The 26809-nt window shown below is 46.4% G+C and overlaps 1 protein-coding gene across 8 annotated transcripts in view; it reads left to right on the top strand.

The window, feature by feature from the left end:
* The window catches only part of LOC138246432 (von Willebrand factor-like), a 54173-nt gene extending 42149 nt beyond the window's left edge, over positions 1 to 12024 (top strand). For all 8 annotated transcript variants that reach the window (XR_011194284.1, XR_011194285.1, XR_011194279.1 and 5 more), the window contains one exon: positions 11343 to 12024. Coding sequence is in view for 1 of the 8 variants with exons in the window: in XM_069201043.1 (XP_069057144.1) it covers positions 11343 to 11698 (356 nt within the window). In the remaining 7 variants the exon portion in view is untranslated. The remainder of the gene's footprint in view (positions 1 to 11342) is intronic.
* The last annotated feature ends 14785 nt before the right edge of the window (positions 12025 to 26809 follow it).

Below are 26809 nucleotides of genomic sequence, written 5' to 3'. Positions count from 1 at the left end.
TAGCATTGTAAATTACTGACTGGACTTTTCTTGCCACACAGACTAAAAATAACATGAAGAGAGGGAGAGCAAGCTGGCCCTGGAATAGCCCCCCACTGCTCTTGGTTTATGTTTACAGAGGGAGCTGGTGGGGAGGAGGGGCTGATTATACACCCAGAGTGAAACACAAACAGGCCAATACTGAAAGAAAAAGTCCCCTTCAGAAGAGATAAACAGGGCATAGCGTAATTATACAGTAGTTTGTGATGCTCCCAAAGAGACAAAAGGCAGGACAAAGAGGCAGAACTGACCCCTAGCAAGCAAGGATTTTTGAATGACAGTGAACCACCAAATGAAATTACTGGAACCACAGTATAAGTATACTTAAAAAGTATACAACACGTTGAACGATATGCTCGACCTAAAAAAGGGGATTTGTAAATTTGGCAAGTACTTTTAAATGCCAAGTAGAAGTGGCAGTGAAACTGCACACACAGGCCTTGCAATGAAACATTGTTAAGGTGCTACTTATGTGGGTGGCACAATCAGTGCTGCAGGCCCACTAATAGCATTTAATTTACAGGCCCTGGGCACATGTAGTACAGTTTACTAAGGACTTACAAGTATCTCAAGTATGCCAATTGGGAATGAACCAATGTAACCATGTTTAAGGGAGAGAGCATATACACTTTAGCACTAGTTAGCAGTGGTAAAGTGTGCAGCGTCCTAAAACCAGAAAAAACTATGTTAGAAAAGTGGAGGGAGGCAGGCAAAAAGTTGAGGGATGACCACCCTAAGACTGTCATTTCTAACAGGCTATAAACAGCAGGAGTAGTCAACACCTCAACTAACATGATTGTGTTATGTCACTGACATCAAAGGCATAATAAGCAGTTTATCCTACAAAAATGTGTGCTAGAGGCAAGCAGTACCAAATAACAAAATAATAATTCCATATCAATGTAAAAAAGAAGTGTTTCACTGAATATGTTTTTTAGTTTTTAGGGAAAGGAGCAGCAAAAAGCTGACTATTACCTAGGCATGAGTTTGGGTCTACCTCAAACAAGACAAGATTAAGTCAGCCCAATCAAAGTCTTTACCTAAGGACCTTGATTAAATTGAGGTTCTTAAAGTCCTCAAAAGAGCAAGTTAGGATGCTGAAGTGTGTAGGAGGCTGGCCTGGTTTGTATTTGGTACCTAAGGTACTTACACCTTATACCAGATCCAGTTATCCCTTATTAGTGAAATGTAGTCAGTGTCTAGGAGGCAGACTCTCTAGGGGTAGTGTGGATGAGCAGCCAAGGCCTAACTAGGAGAAGTGCAACGCTCATGCAAAACCACTGTATTCAGACAGTACTCAAACACAAGAAAGAAAATAACCATTAGAACAAAAATAAAGGTACTTTATTTTGGTGACACGATTGTCAAAAATACCTTAGAGACTATACTCGCTTAGGAGGTACGTAATATACACAGTATACACTAGAATGCAGAAATAGCTGTTAAAACAGTTAGAAAACAGTCCAAATAGTGAAAATCACAATAGTTAGAAATGGGCCTGGGGGAATAAAAACATATACTAAAATTGTGGAATGCGAAAGTAGGTTTTCCCACGTAGGCAAGTGTAGTGTGTAGAGGGGTGCTGGGAGTGGTAGAAAACACCACAGGTAAGTAATAGAACCCAACCCAGAGCCCAGGAAAGTAGGAGTAAATCACAGTAACTTTCCTAACACGTGATAGAAAATTTTGCAAGAACCGTAAAAGACTGCAAGACACCAACGGTGATTGCCTGTACCTGTGGAAGAAGGGGACCAATTCCAGAAAGCACTGAAGAGTCCAGGGAGAACTGGAGCCCCTGCTAACCCAGAGGAAGGTGCAAAAGAAGAACTACCAGTGAAGAAGAACAGTCAGTACTGCACCCAAGAAGACGGATGGGGGTTCCTGGTTGGTGCAGATGTTTTCCCACGCAGGATGGATGATTGCAGTCTGATTTGCTTTGCGGGATTCCGCCAACACGCCTTGGCACACACAAAGCTCACGGTTAGCAGAACACGGCGCTGCCCGGGACCAGGAGGGACCTGGTGGTCTCTACCCAGGAGGGGGACGCAGAGTGGGCTCTCAGCAACTCAGAGAGCCCTCAGAGGACCAGCAGCGAGCATAGGATTCACACAGCATAGGGGAAAAAGAAGGTACAAAAGGAGGCCCATGCAGCACTACACAAAAGGATCCCAGGCCACCGGAGAACTATGCAGGAGGCTGTGCGTTGCAGGAAGGACTGCTGGGTGCCAGAGCTACACGATACACAAAGAACTTTGTGGACGGATGCCAACAAGCCTTGGCAACTGCAAATCACACAATGCATGGGGTACTGTCTTGCTTGGGGAGGCAAGCTCTTACCTCCCCCAAAGTTGGACAGCTGGACTTCAGAACCATTGGGACCACTTCAGTCTATGACCTGTGTTGCTGGATGCACGCACTTCTTCAGGAGAGAGGACCCAAGCCACCAGTCGTTGCTGCAGAAGGGTGCCTGCTGAAGCAGTGAAGCGACTCCTTCACTTCAAGGGAGATTCCTTTGTTCTTCTGGTGCAGGCTGAAGACTGGTAGTGCTCGGAGGATGCACGACCTGGAAACTGTTGCAGATGCTGGCAGGAGCTGAAGATACAATGTTGAAGAAGTCGTCTTAGCTTCTTTGTTGCAGTTGTAGAGTTCCTGGAAGGTCCAGATGCAGTTTTGTCCGTAAGAAGGTGAAGTAAAGGATGCAGAGGATTCCTGCTGGAGTCTTGCAATCTGAATCTGAAGAACCACCCAAGAGAGAGACCCTAAACAGCCCTGAAAGGGGGATTGGTCAGCTACACAGGTAAGCTCCTATCAGGCACTGGTCACTCAGATGCTCCCAGAGTGCCCTGCCAACTTGGAATCCAAGATGGCAAAACCCAGGGACACTCTGGAGGAGCTCTGAGCACCACCCCTGGGGTGGTGATGGACAGGGGAGTGGTCACTCCCCTTCCCTTTGTCCAGTTTCAGGCCAGAGCAGGGACTGGGGGTCCCTGAACTGGTGTAGACTGGATTATGCAAGGAGGGCACCATCTGTGCTCTTAAAAGCATTTCCAGAGGTTCTGGGAGGCTACCCCTCCCATGCCTGTAACACCTATTTCCAAAGGGAGAGGGTGTAACATCCCTCTCCCAAAGGAAATCTTTTGTTCTGCCTTCCTGGGCTTGAGCTGCTCAAGCAACAGGAGGGAGAAACCTGTCTGTGAGGGGGCAGCAGCTGGGGCTGCCTGGAAACCCTCAGAAGGCTGTAATGGCAGTACTGGGGCTCCTCTGAGGAGCTTGCAAAAGCCTTTTAAAAGCCTTGGAGTATGAATCCAACATGTTTGATACCACACATAGCCATATTCGGATTTACCATTGTGAACCTGTACATATGTATTGACCTATGTATAGTGCATGCGAAAAATGGCATCCCCGCACTCACGAAATCCGGAAAAATTGTCCCGATGATGTGGGGGCACCTGAGCTAGTGCAGGGGTTCCCTCTCACACAGGTACTCTGCACCCTGCCCTCATGTGGGGGACCTGCAATAGGGGAGACAGATAAGTGACCTGGTGCAGTGTAAATGGCAGTGAAAGGGTGCATGCACCATTTCATACAGGCTGCAAAGGCAGTCCTTTGGAAACCTTTGCATGGGAACCCTATGGGTGACAAAAGAAATGCTGCAGCCCATAGGATCCCCTGGAACCCCAATGCCCTGGGTACCTAAGTACCACATACTAGGGACTTATAAGGGGAGACCGGTATGCCAACTTTGGATGAAACACTGGGTTACCAGTATGCAGTGACAAAATTTAGAGGAGAGAGAGCATAAGCACTGGGATCCTGATTAGCAGGATCCCAGTGACACAGTCAAACACACTGACACCAGGCAGAAATTGGGGGTTACATGCTAAAAAGATGTTACTTTCTGACAAAGTGGCAGAGGGTCACTTGAAGTTGGAAATGCTGCTGTCAAGCTCCAGCTGACGCCACCAGTTTTGGCCACCAAATACTAATTGGGTCAAGCAGGATTTTGTCCTAGCAAAGGATGTTCTGTTGTTAGTCACTTTTTGTTTTTTTCAAGGCTGCAATCTGTACCTAATTAAGGCTCAAAGGAGTCAGACATCTTTGTAGTGAGACCCAGATGAAGTCTTTGTATCCACAACAAAAAGATCAAAACAGGCTACACCTCAAAATATTGTCCGCTGTGGTTATGATGACTCTGGTCATGCCTCAGCTCTGTAACAGATGTGAAGAGATAGAAAATTGGCAACTTTGTATAGAGTGTGGTGAAGTGATATGTTTCATATACCCAGCACACCTCTCAAGCAGGATTTGAGATTTAAGCAGCGTTAGAAAAAATCAAGTCATCAATAGGGGTGGGTGGAACTCTGGGAGTTACATGAAAACTGTGAGAGATTATTCACAGTTCTGCGAGTGGAAGGAAATCGGCACACAACGCTGCCTGTGCTATTTTTTCTGTGGTCAAAAATAAGCACAAATGGCAACTTGCGACACACCAGGGTGCTCTGCTGCTCGAGTTGGTTTTGCTGCCACTCATTTAGATTTTCTACTACAGCAGCAGCTTACTCATAATGAGCGTTTGCAAAAAACCTGCAACAACTTGTGGTGGGAAAATCTCACTGTGTTCCCTCCTAGCATAAAACATCCTGTGAGAGGATGACAATTTTTACTCTTGCTCACCAACTTACCATTAGCAAGCTGTGTGCAAGAACTCAGAAATGCTGTCATCTGTGGAATTTCGCTGGAACTACGTGCTACATGTGTGACATGGATTGGCCAACTCTCTGCCATCTCTGTCGGCAGAGCAGAATTTATTACCCAACCGTAGGCAAAACAAATGCTCACACACCCCTCCCTGTATATTCTGTGAGATTCAAAGGACTCATATCTGCACATTGTGGTCAGCCTGTTGTTTGCTCCTGAGACAATTTCCTACCTATTTAAATGTTAATCCACAGCTGGCAGATGTGAGACAGCAAATGTAAATTTAGTTTCCACAAACTTCAGGCAAGAAAAGGTAACTTCTAAGAGTTACTTTTCTTTAATATTTTTTTTAGTATCAGACTTCACCATTGAAGTACATTTTAAAAAACATTTAAAAATGCTGTTTAATTAATTATCTTGTAAGTCCCATTCCTGAGTTACAATGTTAGAATTTTTAATCTGTGCTCTGCTTTCTATATAATGGTGGTGGTCACTGTAAGGACATCCTAAAAATGAATGTATACTTTTAAATACCATGCACCATGATTGTGGACTGGAAACTAACATAATTTATGTAAGGAAGCAAGTTTGTTGCAGGTTTCCCTTAACTTTGGACCTAGCCCTCATTTGGACTACATGCTGCTGGTTTTTTCGATTTTGAGAGTACACTGGAGCCTGCTGTCTAGACTGCAGTGCCAGTGTTCTGACCCATTTAAAAGATATGTAAAATTGGATGTCCTAAATTGGCAAGCACTGACTTACTTATAAGTCTTATATAATACCCAAGATACCCCGGGCATGTAAGTCAGTGTCAACTTAGGGTTCAAGAACTAGTTGTGCCGCTTTCTGCATGAACAAACATGGCTCCCAGCCTGCCACTGCAGACTGAAAATGCATTGTTACACTGCAAGTTCAACTTTGCCATTACCATTAATGACTATGGGTCTGATTTAGAGTCCAGCGGAGGGGGTTACTCTGTCACAAACATGACGGATATCCTGTCCACCGTACAACAATTATATTACAGCCTATGGAACTTGTAATACTGCAGGCGGGATGTCTGTCATGTTTGAGATGGAATAACCCCTCCGCGAAACTAAATCAGGCCAAAAATCTCCAAGTTCCACAGTAATAAATGTAAGTCTCCCTTAAGGAAGGCGGCCAACAGAGAACTATAACAAGGAGCTGTATAAAATTAAGCAAGACATATAGGCCCTCATTATGACATTTCGTTGACTGTTAAAGTGCCAGTAATACCGCCAACATGCTGGCGGTAATTACCGCCAAATTATGACCATGGTGGTGATAACTCCCATAGACAGCCAATGTACCACACAAACCGCCAGGATGTTCAAAACACTCACCACAGTGGTAGCCGTCAACAGCCAGGCAGAAGACAAAGTACCACCCACCATATCATGACACAGTAAACCGCCACGATTTCCGGGGCGGTACTAACGCCATCAAAAGCCTGGCGGAAAAAGAACACAGAAGACCAAAGACTCACCATCGGAGACACAGAGAAGGACAAAGCCGCCATGGAACTGGAACTGCAAGTCTTCCCCATGCTTATCTACGCCAGGCTCCACCTGGAACACCAATGCCGATGAAGACGATAACGGTGAGTACGGCCACCTAGGACACAATGGAGGGAGGGAGGAAAAGGAGAGTGACCCACAGGCACGACACACACCCCATACACACAACCAGCTGCAGATGAAAAACAATGGCATACAACACACAGCATAATAATGCAAGGACAACAAGAAGGCAGTAATGAGAATGTATTGAATGTGAACAGCCACAAAATGAACCAATTGGATGAAAAACAGATATGTTCAAATGTACACAAATGGCCAGTGCCCAGTCCAAAGTACTAAGGGCCCACATGGCCACAGTCCAAGGCCCAACTCGACTCCTGACATCATCCGGATAGAACTCTGCAGGGGCATCAGTTTGTAAGTGGGCAGGCACCTCAGGAGGATGGGGGTGGAGGGCACCTCAGCCCAATACGGGAATGGGGAACTTGCCCACTGCTCAACAGCCTTGCTTCTCAAATGAGCCTAACTGGACCCAAAAAAGAAATTCTGCAAGGGTATTCCATGATAAGACTATCAGGCATATCAAATAATACACCCGTCTTCCTACAACCAATTATTAATTAAAAGTGAGATTTTGACTACTTGACCAAATTTACAGTGTTTAAGCTACCACAAACAGGCTACAATAGTAGGCCTGAAGTCAGACTTGCATTACCACCTTAGTGAGTGGCACAATCAATTCTGCAGTCCACTGGTGGCATTTAACGTCCAGGCCATGGGTTCATACTAGGGACTTGCAGGTGAGTCATGTTTGCCAATTAGGAGTTTGACAATTCACCCTTGTTTAAGTGGAAGCACAGGCAAAGTGCTACTAGTTAGCAGGGTTAAAGTACACGGAGCTCTTATGCCATCAGAAATATAGGATTCAGAAAAAGGGAATGGGATGATAATAAAGAAACATCTGGGGCCAGATGTAGCAAAACGCCAATTTGCGACTTGCAAATTGCGAGTCCCTGTGACTCGCAATTTGCAAGTCGCAAATTGGTATGCAGTACGGTGTCTCAGACACCGACTGCGACTCGCTATGGGGTCGCAATGACCCACCTCATGAATATTCATGAGGTGGGTCGCAAATTGCGGCCCCATAGCGAGTATAGGCACTCGCAAACATGGAGGCCTGCTGTCGTCAGCAGACCTCCATGTTCGTGACTGCTTTCAATAAAGCAGTATTTTTTTTTTAAGTGTAGCCCGTTTTCCTTAAAAAATATTTTTGGGTCCATTCACAAAGTGGAAGGGGTCCCATGGGGACCCCTTCCAATTTGCGAGTGGGTTACCATCCACTTGAAGTGGATGGTAACTGCGATACCATTTGCGACTGCGTACGCGGTCGCAAATGGTATTGCATACCACTCAGACTCGCAAATAGGAAGGGAACACCCCTTCCTATTTGCGATTCTGAAATGCATATTGCGAGTCGGTACCGACTCGCAATATGCATTTCTGAATAGCAAAGAGGCTTTTGCGCCTCGCAAACGGGGATTTTCGACGTTTGCGAGGCGCAAACCCTTTGCTACATCTGGCCCTAAGTTCCTACAGTTATGTTATGTAATCTATGTTACATCATGCCATGCCATGCCTTGTCACTGTCTATTGTTTGAGAGTCTGATTACTTGGAAGCCCAATTGAGTATGGTCCAGTGGGTTTTGCTATCCTTGGCCTCCACCATTCTCTGTATGCTTGTACCCCTAGATTAATTATGTTGGCTGAGCGATTTGTCTTGATAGGGTTAGTATGTGCTTTCATGCTGCCCTTTCAGTCTTTTCATAAATGAGTTAATTGAATTGTTTTTTCATGTGATGACTAACTACTGTATAATAATTATCACATCAAATTTGCCATGATGTGGTATGGGTTTGCATCTCACCACTAACTCAGACACATATAATGGACATGTTCAATTGCCTTTGGATTTATTTTATGAGTGAGTGCCTGTCAGTAAGCTAGTATCCCTTCATAATGCAGAGCAAGATGTACATATATACTGTATGCGAAATGTGTTCATGACTCATACAGTGATTTTACAAAGTTATGTCTGAACCATTAGGTTACAGGAGGTCGTGGAATGAACTGTCTATTGAAGAGATCATTTGCATCCCACTGCCTTTGGCTAGGTGCACAGAAATGGCGATCTGCAAGAGACAGTAGACCACTGTTAGACCTAACATTCTTGGTGTTGTTTTCCCCCAAACTGTTTCGCATTCACCCCTCCCATTTTATGAAATTCTTTTTATTTGCATGTGAACTCTAGGCACTTTACCACTGATAACCAGTGCAAAATGACTTGCTCTCTGTCCCTAAAGCATTGTAGAACTTGCCTACACCTGATTGGCCCTTTTCATTTACTTGTACGTCCCACACCACAGTTATGCGGAGTCTAAAAATGAAATGCTACTAGTGGGCCTGCAGCACTATTTTTTTATTTATTTACAAGTACTATATTTACCAAGAGCTAGCCTGTAAATTAAATGCTACTAGTGGTGGGCCTGCAGCAATCATTTTGCCATCCGCTACAGTAGCACTTTTAAGCACATCTCAGGCCTACCATTTTAGCTTGTGGTTCAGTTTTAATCTGCCAACTCACTAAACCTTCCTTTTTAATATAAATATACCACCCATAAGGTAGGCTCTAAAAGTGCATTGTTTTTCAAAAGCACAAGAGGTCTTTAAGTTTTACATTTCCTGGTTGCGAAAAACTCTTACATTTGTTTTTTCCTACTTTAAGACCTCTCTCACCCATAGGATAACATTGGGTTAACTTATTACATTTAATATCTGCTAACCTTTTATTTGGAACAGGTAGGAATGTCATGTTTGGACTCAAATGACTTGTAATTTAAAACCCTCTTTAAAATGCATTTTTTTTACCTGACCATTTGATGCCTACTGTGCGTGATCTAGGTCACATGACCATGAATAACACAGCTGTTGGGCTTTGTGTATTTCCCCTAGACAGTGAGACAAAAATTTAATTAGCTGTTACAAGGATGGGCCATCCTGCCAGGAAAGGTAGGGAGGAGCTGTTTCCTGCCTCACTTACATTTCAGAGAGCTGCCTCCAACACATACACAAAGGAATCTGACATTAGCCTTTTGTTACCCATACTTCTTGGAACATTGGCAGGGGATGGAAGTAGCACCAGAACCAGCAGTCAGCGGTAGCCTTAAAGATTTCCTCACTTCAACGGCTGGTACTAAGCATAAGTATTGGACCTCTTGTACCACTCATCGGTACACTATTGGACCTGTGGAAGACTTCAGAAGGACTAACTGGACCCCCAGAGGACTGCCCTGGTGCTTGACGACTGCCTTGTACCTCAGAGGACTCTTCTGCTGCTTGAGGTTTCACTTGTCCCCCAGACGACTGCCCTGCTGCCTGCAGCCTGCCTTTCTGTTTAGACCTAGGAGTACCAGTGTGTCTCCAACGGCCAATCGGCTGGCCTCCTGTGTGAGCTACAATGACATATCAAGCTCCAGATACGTACAACCATCGACCTGCCCTCTGTGGGAGTGAGTCCTGACCCCCCAAGTTGTACCCTACAAGTCCTTTAGCCTTTGTTGTGGGATTAAAGGTGCCGCTCCTGCATAACTCTAATCATTTGCACTGAACAGTGTCCTGAGAACTAACAGAAGACCAGGCTCTACCTGCTGACTGATCCACCCAAGCTGCATAGCCAGACAGCCTAACAACGTGGCAGTTCTCACTATGTTCTATTCCGCAGCAGCAAATCCTATTCAGAGTGTCCCTGATGATGACGCCTCCTCCTCAGAAAAATGCAAGCTGCTTTGCCCCACCTCATTTTTACCTTTGCTTTACCATTCTCAGGAAATTTCTTCAAAATGTTGAAGTTAAACCGAGACCGGGCCCGGGTCCACTTCGCATATGGGTCCCCATTCCATTGTGCTCGACCTTCACTTTTGACTGTTCCTCAAAGTTAACCCTGACTGCTTTTGTGTCAAACTACCACAGGTTAAGCACATGTTATTTTAGTGACTTTTGTGGTTCACTTTATACGGATTGTAGTCTGCTTCAATCGGGTTTTAACTCCCCTCAATAAATAACTCAATTCCTTACAACTACTATCCAAGTATTTGTATTTCCCAGTTGGAAACTTTATTTTTTAAAGGTGGACAATGTTCCTTAGGAACCTGAGCTATTTTAAAACAAAAATAAGAAAAATGCACTTTGGTACAACACCAGGGGAAGCTGGAAGGGTCTTTGATCTACTTCCTGCGACACTGCCACCATGATTCTCAAGTCCACATTTGGAAGTCTGCTACTACCTTGTTTCACGTGTTGATAACTGTATAAATACAGCTGCAAAGTAATGATTGCAAGTATTGCATTCCAAGTTGCAATTAGGAATATGGGGCCAGATGTACCAAAAGATTTTACCCATTCTGTGTCTATGGGAAAATGCTTTAGTACATATGGCCCATGGTCCCTTTTGCTCCACTTCCAAATTTGTTATGGGCCATAAAAAACTATTGTCTGACTTTTCCAACTTGTGAAGTAGGTTTTGCACATTACAAAAATGAATTTTGAAAACAGAGTAATTTTGCAATTCGGAGGGTTTACCATCACAAAATCTTTACTTGTAAATGTGGAAATGGGCACAGCGCCACCGAAGTGTCGCTGAAAGTGACGATCCAGTGGCGCTTGTAAAAAAGCCCCTTAGCCTGTAAAGTGTCTATGAGTTAGAAATCTTTTGCCATGAGTGAACAGTAATCTTGGAAATTCAGGAGACAGCTACTCCAACGTGACAACTGCACGCAGTAACCTTTTTATAAATCAGACTCTAGTAATTTGCCCCCATTGCCAGACATGCCTATTATACCAAGTTCATTTAATGAGCCATCCTAAAACAAGGAATGATACTTTGAAGCAACTCTTTAGATCAACAGTAGCATACTAGTAGGGTTTTGTTTTTACAATTGCTGTTGGCTTGATGGATTCTACTGTTTTCATATCTGTTCCAATATCTTTCATTATCTTCTTCCACAGAATGCCCGCAGCACCAACATTTTACAGTTTGCTGGGGTGGTTGTCAAGAAAACTGTGTAGATCGAAATGAGGAGAAGCCATGCTACCGGTTGTGCATCGCTGGCTGTATCTGTGATGAGGGGTACATCCTGCAGTACGCGGGTTCTCCAACATGTGTACGAAAGGAAGACTGTGAATCCTGTCCACAAAATGCCTATTTCAGTCCCTGCGGTGCCAGATGCCAGACAACCTGCGAGAACTACAATCAAGAAAAAACGATCTGCCCCTACGAATGTGCTCCTGGGTGTGTTTGTATGGAAGGATATGCCATGCATAATGACAAGTGCATTCCCACAAGTGAGTGCGGCAGTCAATAATCTTACCGAGAGCTCAGTTATTGGAAGAAGGGAGCATATTAGCCCTGATTGGTTATGTTTCTGAGAGCAGAATCAACCCCTGCACAGATAGGCCTACATGCTTCACGTTCATTTAGTCTTTCAGGCAACTACCAGAAGATTAACTGTAAGTGACATACAACTTTAACAATCCAATTCACGTGAAATCCCTCCAGTGAGAAAAGTCTACCAAAATCCTCATTATTCCACTTCCGAGTGTTCAAATCGAACACCATTTTCACCAGAATTTGTAAATATTTGATCCGCTTCAAAGCATTAACGAAAATAAAGATTGCATGCAATACTAATCTAGATGTCCGAAAATTTCTTGAAATGTTCCCCAGATTCAAATGCGCTTCCTACAGCCCTTAATAAATCATGCTGTCTTCGGATACTCTTAAAAGCGGGAATTGTGTCCGGAAAGTGCATGGGAATGAGTGAGAATATGCAAGGGATATCATGACATCAGAAAATAAGTGAAAAAGTATAGTGCCGTTGAGTGTGAACTCAGTGATAAGAGGCTCTGGCTGCACCGAAGCTTTGCAAGTGACCTCTCCGAATAAGAGCTCGTGATTAACTATTGCTGCTGTTTGGAAAAGTGTGCTTATGAAATTCAGCCTATGTCACTCCTCACTAGGGGAATACAACGGTGGGTTTGCTAATTCAGTTTTACTTACGCAAACCTTAGCAGACATTTTTTATTGAGATGCGGCATCATCTTGTCTTGCGCTTCCGAAAAGCAGAACAATCGTGGACCTGCGCCAGTACCCATACTTCAGACATCTGTAGCTGTGATGGACAGAAAACATCCGTTAGAATAACAGTTGTTTCCACAGAGACAATGGACATTGATTCAGCAAAATGGCAGCGGCAGCGGAAGTGACATTGCATGCCCATTGACCCACTCCATTGCAGGAAGTGCCATTTTGTGATATTTGACCATGGTAGCATCCCAGGAAATTATTTCTCACGCCATTGACCCCAGTGACTTAAACAAGAGAGACAGGTTTGAAATAAAAAAATAACTTTTCTAAGTGACAATGGAAAATTAAATAGTACAATAACATGAATAAAAGTGCACTGCTGAGTAAACACGTGCAATGCTACACTAGGGGCACAACCACAAAAAGCCATCGGCATAGACCTTGGGACAAGTAATCATAGGCCAGTTACTATTCTCATACTTTTGAAATTAGTTTAAAATGCTCAGGTACACATCAAAATATCCTGCCTCAGACATCATACATTAGTATAGACATAGGCATAGCCTTGAAGACCAAAATACATTCTAATGGCCTGATTCACAAAGGTAAACTTACACGTTCGTGTAAGTTTAGAACTGTCTGCTATTCACAAAGGGATTTACCAGTGCAGTGGAAAAGTGTGTTTATGAAATGCAGCCTGTGTCACTACTTACAAATTGAATACAAATGTGTGTGTTAATTCAATGTCATGCAAAAGTATGATGGAAAAACGAATGCTGGGACCACACATGCCTGAACAACTGATTTCTAACCACAAATGTTTTTACCATGCATGCCTTTACAACAACCTTTCTTTTAAATGCATGCCTAGTAAAGGCATGTGTGGGAACGGCATATGTGGTTCTAGCATGTGACCCCCCCTCTGTCCTAAGGCCCAGAAGTACCCCACCCCTAATACTAAAACTACCCCGACCTCCCACCCCTAAAACAAAACTACCCCGATACCTCCCACCCACCCTTAGCCCTAAACCCTTCCCCGACCCCACCCACCCACCCTAAAAACAACTGACCCCCACCAGCACCTTAAAAACAAAACTATCCTGATCCCCCACCCCCAACACCCAAAAACCAAACTACCCCAACCCTCCCACCCCCAAAAACCAAATTACCCAGATCCCTTGACCCCATCCCCAAAAACACTAACTACCCCGATCCCCACCCTAAAATGCACTAACTACCCTGACCCCACCCCCAAAAACCAAACTACCCTAATCCCCTACCCCCAAAAACCAAACTACCCCAACCCCCATCCCCACACAAGCAATCTAGCCCAACCCCCACCCTCAAAAACCAATCTAGACTCACCCCACCCCAAAAACCAAACTACCCAGCTCCCCCACCCCACCCCCAAAAATACTAACTACCCCGATCCCCTCCACCCCCAAAAACCAAACTACCCGAACCCCACCCCCAAAAAACAATCTATCCTGACTCCCACCCCCAAAACCCAAACTACCCTGACCCCATCCCAAAACCCTAACTCCTCGAATCCCCCCACCCCACCTCCCAAAAAACAAACTACCCGACCCCCCAAACCCAAAAAACAAACTACCCGCCATCCCCCAAAAACAAAACTACTCCAACCCCATCCCCAAAAAACAAACTACCCTGACTCCCCACCCCAAAAAACAAACTACCCTGACCCACACCCCTAAAAACAGAACTGCCGCGATCCCCGCCCCTAAATCCAGAACTGTCCCGATCACGCCACCCCACCCCTAAAAAAACAAACTACACCTACCTCAAGCCCTTAATCCACCCGCCCCTAAAAACTACCCCCAACTGTGCCCCAGCCCCACTTACCTGACTGCATCCTCTACCGATGCACTCTCCCTTTTTCTCTGCCTTAACCACACATATGTGTTGTTCAGCACGTGTGTGGTTAAGGCAGAGAAAAAGGAAGTCGTTAACTCAAGCGTGGTTTAGCTTGCGTTAACAACGTAGTTGTTGTTCCAGAGTCATTGTTTCCGATGTTCCCCTGTCATGCAATACGTGGTAGACTTTTCTTTAATGAGGTGGAGGTCTTTTCACGTGGGGATAATCCCCCTTTTAAAGGTACTACCTGTAAATCTCTTTCTGAATAGCAAACAATTGTACACTTACACAAAAGTGTGTTTACCTTTATGAAACAAAACCGGTGGATACCCAGAGGTAAGTGAATACACATGTGCTGACTCTAGGTGGTAAAAACGTGTAAACTCTGGTAATCCAAACTAATTTGCACACAGGATGTTACTACTGAGTGCCATGCACAAATATGCAAACAAAGAATGTACACACCTGTGTGCACTTAGCCACCTCTTGTGTGCACCACTATGTTTGCATGTAGACACCTTTCTGAAATGAACACCTAGTCCTAGTCCTATTGCATGTTTCTTCTCTACATCACAACTCGCCAGTGCGCAGGTTCTGCTTCCATCTCGTGCTTGTACCCTTAGGAAACACTGCCATCTGTGTGCACTAAGCCACAGCTCCCCTGTGTGCTCCTGTTTCCTCACACCAAACCACCTCAGCTACTCAGACCTAAAGTGAGTAAATGGTTATCCAAGGTACACATAAGTACAGTCTTAAACATACGCATTTAGGGCCTGATTCACAAAGGTGAACTTAGACTTTTGGTCTAAGTTGAGACCAAAAGTCTAAGGCCCATATTTAAACTTTTTAGCACCGCTTCTCTGTCATTTTATGATGCAAAAACGGCGCAAACTTACCAAATACAATTGTATTTTCTAAGTTTGTGCCGTTTTTGCGTCAAAAAGTGGCGCAAATGCAGTGCTTAAAAAGTATAAATATGGGCCTAAGTTTATTACTTTTCGGTATTCACAAAGGTAAAAAGTACCTTTGTGAATACCAAAATTTTGTAAACTTAGACTTTTGGTCTAAACTTAGACCAAAAGTCTAATTTTCCCTTTGTGAATTGGGCCCATAGGGCCTGATTACAACTTTGGAGGAGGTGTTAATCCGTCCCAAAAGTGACGGTAAAGTGACGGATATACCACCAGCCTTATTGCGAGTCCATTATATCCTATGGAACTCGTAATACGGCTGGTGGTATATCCGTCACATTTGGGACGGATTAACACCTCCTCCAAAGTTGTAATCAGGCCCTTAGTCTTTTTTCACCTTTGGAAACCTAACTTTCAATCTCATATGGGCTTTTAGCCATTATTAACTGTGTGCACATAACCCATGTAATGTATTCACACCAGTCTCTCTTCAACTGATTTGCACCTAGCACCTTCACCCTTCATCGGTTTCCATCCTAGGCCTCTATATCGAGCACTTAGTGGCACACACCTAGCACTCATTAATGTATGGTCAGAAAGCCTTCTCTAACATTTTTGCAGTAATCTCTTCCCCACCTCAGTGCACTGATTTCTTTCTCACTTATATAACTCTAGCCCTCTCATCTATTTGAACAAAGACCAACCTGAACTTTGGGCTCTCTGCCCTCACCCACATCTTCATACTGTGGGAACCTCTTATGTGCACACTTTCATAAATACAGGTTCATAATATGGTTACAGGCATGCACATATATGGGGCACATTCATAACAGTAGCACACATACACACGTTCATACAAACATATATACATACATATATATAAATATGTAAATATATATATATATATACATATTTATATATGTTACCTACTGGCGGTCGCCAGTAGTTAGTTATAGTTAGGACCATGTTTCCATAGGAAAAGCATTTTTTGACTTGCCTATATATTTAGCACCATTTGACGGATCTTGATTACATTTAAAAAAGAAAAGTGTGCTGGTGATTCTTGTTACGCATGGAAAGTTTTGGGGTGATCTGTTAAGTGGAGACCGAGAAAAAGGGGGGTAAAAAAAGTGTGCTTCCCATGTTAATTCCTGAAGGAGTTTTGAACACAACTACAGCCCGATCCGCTGGATGGAATAACACCAAATTTTGCAGAAATGTTTGTTCCCCAGATTGAGCAATTTGTTATTTCGTGCAAATGTGTTCATTAGTTTTTGAGATATTAAAGGGAAAATAAATGTGTGTATCTAGAGCTGTGAATCTTTCGCAATGTTTTTGCGGCGATTGCTGCGTATTCATGAATGCCTGCACCAACATGAAGGCTGTCATTGGCTGGCTCCAAACTGACCACAAATTTGGAGCCACCATTTTAGGTTACGGGACATGGGCCCCAGGGCTGAAAAATTAAATAAAAAGTGGTATAAGGGGTCAGGTTAGAGGTACTCTTACCCCAGGGATGTGACATAGGGGTACTGGAGGGTCAAATTACAAGTTGAAAATTATGTTTTTTTACGAGGTGTGATATTCAAAAATACATGTGATGCTCACGGCAGCCTCCCATGTAACATCACCAACAATTCTCAAATATTGGAGAATTCTTTTTTAAAAGACAGACTCATTCATACACAAATTAATTCACTCATAGAAGCACTCAGACACTCACGCACCCAGTCACAGACCCACTCAAACACTCAAGTTCCTACTCACAGACCCACTCAGACATTCTGTCGCGTAGGCTGTCATTATCCTAATGAGACTACTCGATTTTGAGCAGCAAGATCGTCCACAGTGCGGGGGACTGAGTCTGACCGACGGTGGATGACGCTTGTCGCTCCAAATCCGGGTTTTGCTCCAGCTAACTAGCAGTGCCTCATCTCTCCCAAAAGGTAGAGACAATTGGGCAGCCGAGTGCATGACATATCAGTACTTCTCAGGGAAGTTGTGGTCACTCAGGTCACAACTGGTTCTCTCATACACAGTGCGGTCTCATATATAAATGACAATAAAGGCAGTATAGGTTTTAAAGATTGGTTTAATAAAACAACTGCATTTTGGATAGCAAAGTGAGAGCTGCAATAACCAGAACTACACAACACAATAATATTAAAATAGTGACGATGAGAGTGAAACACAAGAATAAGGCTATCATAGTGCCACTAGAATCGATGGATTATTCTCTCTCTAAGTTATATTTCGAGCACAGCATGTTAAGCTCTAAACCTGCCTTTCAGATTCCCTCAGGAGGAAATCAACCCTCATACCTGAGTAAAGGCCTGTAATCTGCGTAAGCATCTGCAACAGGGCATTCAGCATACAGTTGTGGTTCCCTGGCTGGAATCTCCCTCTTGACATGTACTAGGACTAGAAAGTGCTTTTATAACTAACACAGCAGATGATCTAAGAAAATGTCCATACATAAGGATGTGTATTTTCTACGAATGTTGGAGACTAAACTTCTACCAAGTTTACAATGTACCAGACTGTAGCCTTGACTGAAGCACAGGGCGATCAAGAATGCATTGTTTGAGAACACAGTGCAGAACTAACCTAAACAGTTTGATAAAAGAAATTAAAACAAGACCGTAAAAACTGGCTATTGTATAATAACAGTGCGAATCTGAATAAAATGTATCTAGGGCAAAGTGCACAATGGCCTAGTATGTTAAACTAGCGTGCAAGGAGCTATACTTGAAATGGCTACACAACAATTCATGCACCCACTCACAAACCCACTCAGGCTTATGTACTCACTCAGAGATGCACTCAGATACTCATGTACCCACTCGCAAACCTACTCAGACACTCACACACCTACTCACAGAGCCACTCAGACACTCACGAAGGCACTCACAAACCCACTGAGACCCTCATGCACCCATTCACAGACCCACTCAGACTCTTATTCATGCAATCATACACACTCAGACAATCATATACCTACTCAGAGACCCACTAAGACAGTCATGCATCCACTCACAGACCTACTCAAAGAGTCATGCATCCACTCACACAACAACTGAGGGACCCATGCACCCACTCAGAGATCTACTCAGAGACTCATGCACCCACTGACAAACCCACCTACTCATACACACTCACAGACCCACTCAGAGACTAATGCATGCAGGGTTGGCAGCCAACGCCTGCTTCACACTGCCAAAGGGGGTTTAGTGGTTACAGCGTGTGGTTCTGTGGTGCTTTCAAAGGTCATGTGTGGCACTAAGTTGGGTAGTTATAGCAAAGTGGCCACAAGGCCAATCCACAGGCTGTGAGTGGCAGTGGTTGAATTAAGGTATTGTAATTAAAATGAATTTACATTAAGGAAAACATAGGCATTTACTGAATAAAACAAAGGTTACAGGGAATTTATAGCTAGGAAATAGAAGTTTAAAAAAAAGACAAATTCACTTAAAAAACAAAAGGTTACAGGGACTTTATAGTTAGCTTCTGAATTTACTCGTACAAAACATAGAAGTTCACCAGTTATAATTATGGCTAGCTCAACTAACTAAAACATATGCCCTAAGGCAACTATAACTCATGCCCTTGCCATGCAGTGCATATTACATCACTCCTGACATCTTTGATAACCTAATTGATAATAATATTACTTTTACATTTGCAGTAAAATATTGAGAATAAAACTGCACATGGTAGGGGCCCAAGTTATAGCATTTTATATATTACCTACTGGCACTTGCCAGTAGGTATTAATAGTTAGGGCCATTTTTCCATAGAAAAAGTGTTTTTTTGACTTGCCAAAACAATGGCAATTTAGGATACGGCAGGTCACAAATGTAGCACTCAATGACTAACAAAATTCAAGGAAAATAAAAATAAATAGGCAAAGAAATAAACATGTGTGCATGCACTGCTCCTCAAAATAGGAGCTGGGACCCCCGTAATTTACATGCACAAAATGCTCTGAATGCTGGCATGAAATGGGAAAAGGCAAAAACACACAGGCCCTCATTATGAAATTGGCGGTAAAAGACGCTTACCGCCGCGCAGAAGACCGCCACCACACCGCCACGGCCACGGAATTCTGCCACAGCTATAATGACCCACAGTTCGGAATCCTCCAAAATTCAGACACCCACACAAGTCCTCCACACCAAAGGTCAGTGATAAACTGGCGATAACAAAACCTCCACCGTCACGCCAACAGAAATACGGCCACACTATCATGACCCACGAATCCACACCACCCCGAGCTCAAACTACACACACATTTACAAAACACAGCCACATTGGACAATTCGAAATACACACACCTGATATACATACACACCACTCCCACACACTCAATACAATATAAAACACACACCCACATCACCCACAAACCCTTACAACCACAAATCACAAACGACAGGCAGAGAGAGACACCACCATCAACAACACAAGTATCCACAGGCACACAACACCATCACCCACATAACGTCCACGCACCTCACACAACACCCCACCACATATCAGCACACTTATCACCCCACACACGACCCCACACATCACCTACACCACCCAATGGCACGGCAAAGACACCCCAGGTTCTCGGAGGAGGAGCTCAGGGTCATGGTGGAGGAAATCATCCGGGTAGAGCCACAGCTATTCGGATCACAGGTGCAGCACACCTCCATTGCAAGGAAGATGGAGCTATGGCGAAGAATAGTGGACAGGGTCAACGCAGTGGGACAACACCCAAGAAATCGGGAGGACATCAGGAAGAGGAGGCACGACCTACGGGGGAAGGTGCGTTCCGTGGTCTCCAGGCACCAAATGGCGGTTCAGCGGACTGGCAGCGGACCCCTACCTCCTCCCCCACAACTAACAACATGGGAGGAGCAGGTCTTGGTGATTCTGCATCCTGAGGGCCTCACAGGAGTAGGTGGAGGAATGGACTGTTGTAAGTCAAAGCTTTACTATTACATCCCCCACCCTACCTGCATGCCAGCACATACCCCCATCACTCCCACTCCTCACAAATGTCCCACTATCCCAACACCAAGCCCTGCATGCAACACCAAAGCATGGACACCCATCACTAAAGCATGCCCACTGCACATACCCATACACCTCCCTAAACCATCATCACACAAGATCCCACACAGGAATGCTAGCACTGGGGTACACGGTCACCCACCCATTGCGCACCTTGACACACACAGATGCAATAATCATTCCTTTATACCCCTGCAGGACCCCTATCTAACGTCACCAGACAGGAGGGTCCACACATGTCCACACCACCAACAGAAGAGGCCCACAGTGATGACAGCACCTGGATCTAGATGACCAGCCCGGCCCATATGGGACCTCTGGACAGTCGGTTCCCCACACCCAGTCATAGGCCACTACAGAGCTTCCCCCCTCTGAAAACACCAGCACAGCACCTACCCAGCGGGCCCATACCTCGGTCCCCAGGACACGTCAATCAGCAGTGTGTCCACCTCTACAGGGAACCCAGGCTAACCCACCACCCCAACAACAACAGGGACCTGGGGGCAGTGGTAGTGGGCACATGGTGCAAGGGACGGAGGCCCAAGAACACAGGGGAACTGGGAGGGCTGCTGTGCGACAGGGGGCGGACAGGCCCAGGGAACCCACTCTCCACGAGGCCCTGTCCTCCATCATGGGAGCCTACCACCACTCCCAGGAGACGATGGCAACGGTACTGGCCAAGTTTCAGGAGACCCAGCGCCTGCAGGAGGAACAGTATATGGGCTTCAGGGAGAAACTCAGAACCATCAGTTCCACCCTGGGCACCATCGTAGGGGTGCTGAAGGAAGTACTCAACACCAGGAGGGACACTGTGGCACTACAAGGGGTCCCTGACACTAGCCTGGACGAAGAAATGCCCACCAGCTCCACCGGCGCTAGTGGACAGGAGGCACCGGCACAAGACCACCACACCAGCACCCCATCCCCAGCAGAGGGAGAAACACCTCGCAAACGGTCCCTGAGATCCAGGACAAAGACAGAGAACGATGCCAAGACCCCTGCCAAGAAATGAGACCACCCTGATTGTCATCCTTTTGTCCCACTTTGACACCCTGTCCATCCTCAAACTGCCCTAGCTCCACTTCCTATGCCCATTTGGGCAATGCACCTGTGAGACTAATAGACTGGACTCTGCCATGGACATTCCTCCGCCATCACCCCTCACCATTTTACAACCCCCTCCAATATTGAGCACTTAAATAAACACCCTTAAAGCACAGAAAAATCTGGAGTCTGTCTGTGATTTCGGAATACTGTATTAGCAATAACTGTGGCAAAAAGCTTTTTCATTGGTGATGGCAACATACCTATGTCACACAGCTCTAGTCCATGAGGAATAAAAGCAGATGTCACACAGTGGGACCCACATCTGTGAAATTGTAAGGGAAAGTGACAACTCAGTGACCATACACTGGGTGAAAACGACAGACAGTAGAGAGGTAGTAGTGTTTAAGTACATGTAGTAGGCAGGTTTGTATTCTTACCTGTGTGTCACTGGAAATATTGCTGGATCACTGAGTCCCTGTTGTCCATGTCTTCTTCCTCTGCTTCCTCATCTTCACTGTCCACAGGCTCTACAGCTGCAACAACACCGCCATCTGCACCATCCTCCTGCAGAAAGGGCACCTGCCGTCGCAAATCCAAGTTGTGAAGCATACAGCAGGCCACGATGATCTGGCACACCTTCTTTGGAGAGTAGAATAGGGATCCACATGTCAAATGGAGGCACCTGAACCTGGCCTTCAGGAGGCCGAAGGTCCGCTCGATCACCCTCCTAGTTCTCCCATGGGCCTCATTGTAGCGTTTCTCTGCCCTTGTCCTGGGATTCCTCACTGGAGTCAGTAGCCATGATAGGTTGGGGTAACCAGAGTCACCTGCTTTAGGAAGTTGGCTCTGTATGTGCTATTTCAAAGTAAGAAATAGCATCCACAGAGTCCAAGGGTTACCCTTAGAGGTAAGATAGTGGCAAAAAGAGATAATTCTAATGCTCTATTTTGTGGTAGTGTCGTCGAGCAGTAGGCTTATCAGAGGGTAGCGTTAAGCATTTGTTGTACACACAGGCAATAAATGAGGAACACTCACTCAAAGACAATTCCAGGCCAATAGGTTTTTATATAGAAAAATATATTTTCTTAGTTTATTTTAAGAACCACAGGATCAAGATTTACAAGTAATACTTCAAATGAAAGGTATTTCACTCAGGTATCTTAGGAACTTTGAATCAACACAATATCATGTACAGTTTTAGCAAAAATGGCAATAAGCTATTTTAAAACTAGATAGTGCAATTTTCAACAGCTCCTGGGGGAGGTAAGTTTTGGTTAGTTTTTGCAGGTAAGTAAAACACCTACAGGGTTTAAAGTTGGGTCCAAGGTAGCCCACCGTTGGGGGTTCAGGGCAACCCCAAAGTTACCACACCAGCAGCCCAGGGCCGGTCAGGTGCAGAGGTCAAAGTGGTGCCGAAAACGCATAGGCTTCAATGGAGAAGGGGGTGCCCTGGTTCCAGTCTGCCAGCAGGTAAGTACCCGCGACTTGGGAGGGCAGACCAGGGGGGTTTTGTAGGGCACCGGGGGGGACACAAGTCAGCACAAAAAGTACACCCTCAGCGGCACGGGGGAGGCCGGGTGCAGAGTTCATACAAGCATCGGGTTTGCAATAGGTTTCAATGGGAGACCCAGGGGTATCTTCAGCGAAGCAGGCAGGCAAGGTGGGGGCTCCTTGGGGTAGCCACCACCTGGGCAAGGGAGAGGGCCACCTGGGGGATGCTTATGCACTGGAGGTCGGATCCTTCAGGTCCTGGGGGCTGCGGGTGCAGTGTCTTTACCAGGCGTCGGGTTCTTTGAAGCAGGCAGTCGCGGTTAGGGGGTGCCTCTAAATTCCCTCTGCAGACGTCGCTGTGGGGGCTCAGGGGGGTCAACTCTGGCTACTCACGGGCTCACAGTCACCGGGGAGTCCTCCCAGTAGTGTTGTTTCTCCGCAGGTCGAGCCGGGGGGCGTCGGGTGCAGAGTGGAAAGTCTCACGCTTCCGGCGGGAAACGTGGAGTCCTTTAAAAGTTGTTTCTTTGTTGTAAGTTTCAGTCTTTGTGGAACAAGGCCGATGTCCTCGGGAGTTCTTGGTCCTTTTAGATGCAGGGTAGTCCTCTGAGGCTTCATAGGTCGCTGGACCCTGGGGGACGCGTCGCTGTTGCAGTTTTTCTCGAAGTGGGGAGACAGGCCGGTAGGGCTGGGGCCAAAGCAGTTGGTGTCTCCGTCTTCTCTGCAGGGCTTCAGGTCAGCAGTCCTACTTCGTCTTCAGGTTGCAGGAATCTAGTTTTCTAGGTTCTGGGGAGCCCCTAAATACTGAATTTTGGGGTGTGTTTAGGTCTGGGAGGGCAGTAGCCAATGGCTACTGTCCTTGAGGGTGGATACACCCTGTTTGTGCCTCCTCCCGGAGGGGAGGGGGGCACATCCCTATTCCCATTGGGGGAATCCTCCAAGATCAAGATGGAGGATTTCTAAAGGCAGTGGTCACCTCAGCTTAGGACACCTTAGGGTCTGTCCTGACTGGTGGTGGACTCCTCCTTGTTTTTCTCATTATCTTCTCCGGCCTTGCCGCCAAAAGTGGGGCCGTGGCCGGAGGGGGCGGGCATCTCCACTAGCTGGAATGCCCTGTGGCACTGTAACAAAGGGGGTGAGCCTTTGAGGTTCACCGCCAGGTGTTACAGCTCCTGCAGGGTGAGGTAAGAAGCACCTCCACCCAGTACAGGCTTTGTTACTAGCCACAGAGTGACAAAGGCACTCTCCCCATGTGGCCATCAACATGTCTGGTGTGTGGCAGGCTGATAAAACTAGTCAGCCCACACTGGAAGTCGGGTATGTTTTCAGGGGGCATCTCTAAGATGCCCTCTGGTTGTATTTCGCAATAAAATGTACACTGGCATCAGTGTGCATTTATTGTGCTGAGAAGTTTGATACCAAACTTCCCAGTTTTCAGTGTAGCCATTATGGTGCTGTGGAGTTCGTGTATGACAGACTCCCAGACCATAAACTCTTATGGCTACCCTGCACTTACAATGTTTAAGGTTTTGCTTAGACACTGTAGGGGCATAGTGCTCATGCACCTATGCCCTCACCTATGGTATAGTGCACCCTGCCTTAGGGCTGTAAGGCCTGCTAGAGGGGTGACTTATCTATGCCATGGGCAGTGTGAGGTTGGCATGGCACCCTGAGGGGAGTGCCATGTCGACTTAGTCATTTTCTCCCCACCAGCACACACAAGCTGGCAAGCAGTGTGTCTGTGCTGAGTGAGGGGTCTCCAGGGTGGCATAAGACATGCTGAAGCCCTTAGAGACCTTCCCTGGCATCAGGGCCCTTGGTACCAGGGGTACCAGTTACAAGGGACTTACCTGGATGCCAGGGTGTGCCAATTGTGGAGACAAAGGTACAGTTTTAGGGAAAGAACACTGGTGCTGGGGCCTGGTTAGCAGACCGCCACCACACCGCCGCGGCCACGGAATTCCGCCACAGCTATAATGACCCACAGTTCGGAATCCTCCAAAATTCAGACACCCACACAAGTCCTCCACACCAAAGGTCAGTGATAAACTGGCGATAACAAAACCTCCACCATCACGCCAACAGAAATACTGCCACACTATCACGACCCACGAATCCACACCACCCCGAGCTCAAACTACACACACATTTACAAAACACAGCCACATTGGACAATTCGAAATACACACACCTGATATACATACACACCACTACCACACACTCAATACAATATAAAACACACACCCACATCACCCACAAACCCTTACAACCACAAATCACAAACGAAAGGCAGAGAGAGACACCACCATCAACAACACAAGCATCCACAGGCACACAACACCATCACCCACATAACGTCCACGCACCTCACACAACACCCCACCACATATCAGCACACTTATCACCCCACACACGACCCCACACATCACCTACACCACCCAATGGCACTGCAAAGACACCCCAAGTTCTCGGAGGAGGAGCTCAGGGTCATGGTGGAGGAAATCATCCGGGTAGAGCCACAGCTATTCGGATCACAGGTGCAGCACACCTCCATTGCAAGGAAGATGGAGCTATGGCGAAGAATAGTGGACAGGGTCAACGCAGTGGGACAACACCCAAGAAATCGGGAGGACATCAGGAAGAGGTGGCACAACCTACGGGGGAAGGTGCGTTCCGTGGTCTCCAGGCACCACCTGGCGGTTCAGCGGACTGGCAGCGGACCCCTACCTCCTCCCCCACAACTAACAACATGGGAGGAGCAGGTCTTGGTGATTCTGCATCCTGAGGGCCTCACAGGAGTAGGTGGAGGAATGGACTGTTGTAAGTCAAAGCTTTACTATTACATCCCCCACCCTACCTGCATGCCAGCACATACCCCCATCACTCCCACTCCTCACAAATGTCCCACTATCCCAACACCAAGCCCTGCATGCAACACCAAAGCATGGACACCCATCACTAAAGCATGCCCACTGCACATACCCATACACCTCCCTAAACCATCATCACACAAGATCCCACACAGGAATGCTAGCACTGGGGTACACGGTCACCCACCCATTGCGCACCTTGACACACACAGATGCAATAATCATTCCTTTATACCCCTGCAGGACCCCTACCTAACGTCACCAGACAGGAGGGTCCACACATGTCCACACCACCAACAGAAGAGGCCCACAGTGATGACAGCACCTGGATCTAGATGACCAGCCCGGCCCATATGGGACCTCTGGACAGTCGGTTCCCCACACCCAGTCATAGGCCACTACAGAGCTTCCCCCCTCTGAAAACACCAGCACAGCACCTACCCAGCGGGCCCATACCTCGGTCCCCAGGACACGTCAATCAGCAGTGTGTCCACCTCTACAGGGAACCCAGGCTAACCCACCACCCCAACAACAACAGGGACCTGGGGGCAGTGGTAGTGGGCACATGGTGCAAGGGACGGAGGCCCAAGAACACAGGGGAACTGGGAGGGCTGCTGTGCGACAGGGGGCGGACAGGCCCAGGGAACCCACTCTCCACGAGGCCCTGTCCTCCATCATGGGAGCCTACCACCACTCCCAGGAGACGATGGCAACGGTACTGGCCAAGTTTCAGGAGACCCAGCGCCTGCAGGAGGAACAGTATATGGGCTTCAGGGAGAAACTCAGAACCATCAGTTCCACCCTGGGCACCATCGTAGGGGTGCTGAAGGAAGTACTCAACACCAGGAGGGACACTGTGGCACTACAAGGGGTCCCTGACACTAGCCTGGACGAAGAAATGCCCACCAGCTCCACCGGCGCTAGTGGACAGGAGGCACCGGCACAGGACCACCACACCAGCACCCCATCCCCAGCAGAGGGAGAAACACCTCGCAAACGGTCCCTGAGATCCAGGACAAAGACAGAGAACGATGCCAAGACCCCTGCCAAGAAATGAGACCACTCTGATTGTCATCCTTTTGTCCCACTTTGACACCCTGTCCATCCTCAAACTGCCCTAGCTCCACTTCCTATGCCCAT

Source organism: Pleurodeles waltl, chromosome 7 (genome assembly GCF_031143425.1).
Source record: "Pleurodeles waltl isolate 20211129_DDA chromosome 7, aPleWal1.hap1.20221129, whole genome shotgun sequence".
Taxonomy (NCBI): Eukaryota; Metazoa; Chordata; class Amphibia; order Caudata; family Salamandridae; genus Pleurodeles; species Pleurodeles waltl.
The sequence above is the reverse complement of the archived record's forward strand: the minus strand, read 5'-3'. Positions and strand labels throughout refer to the sequence as shown.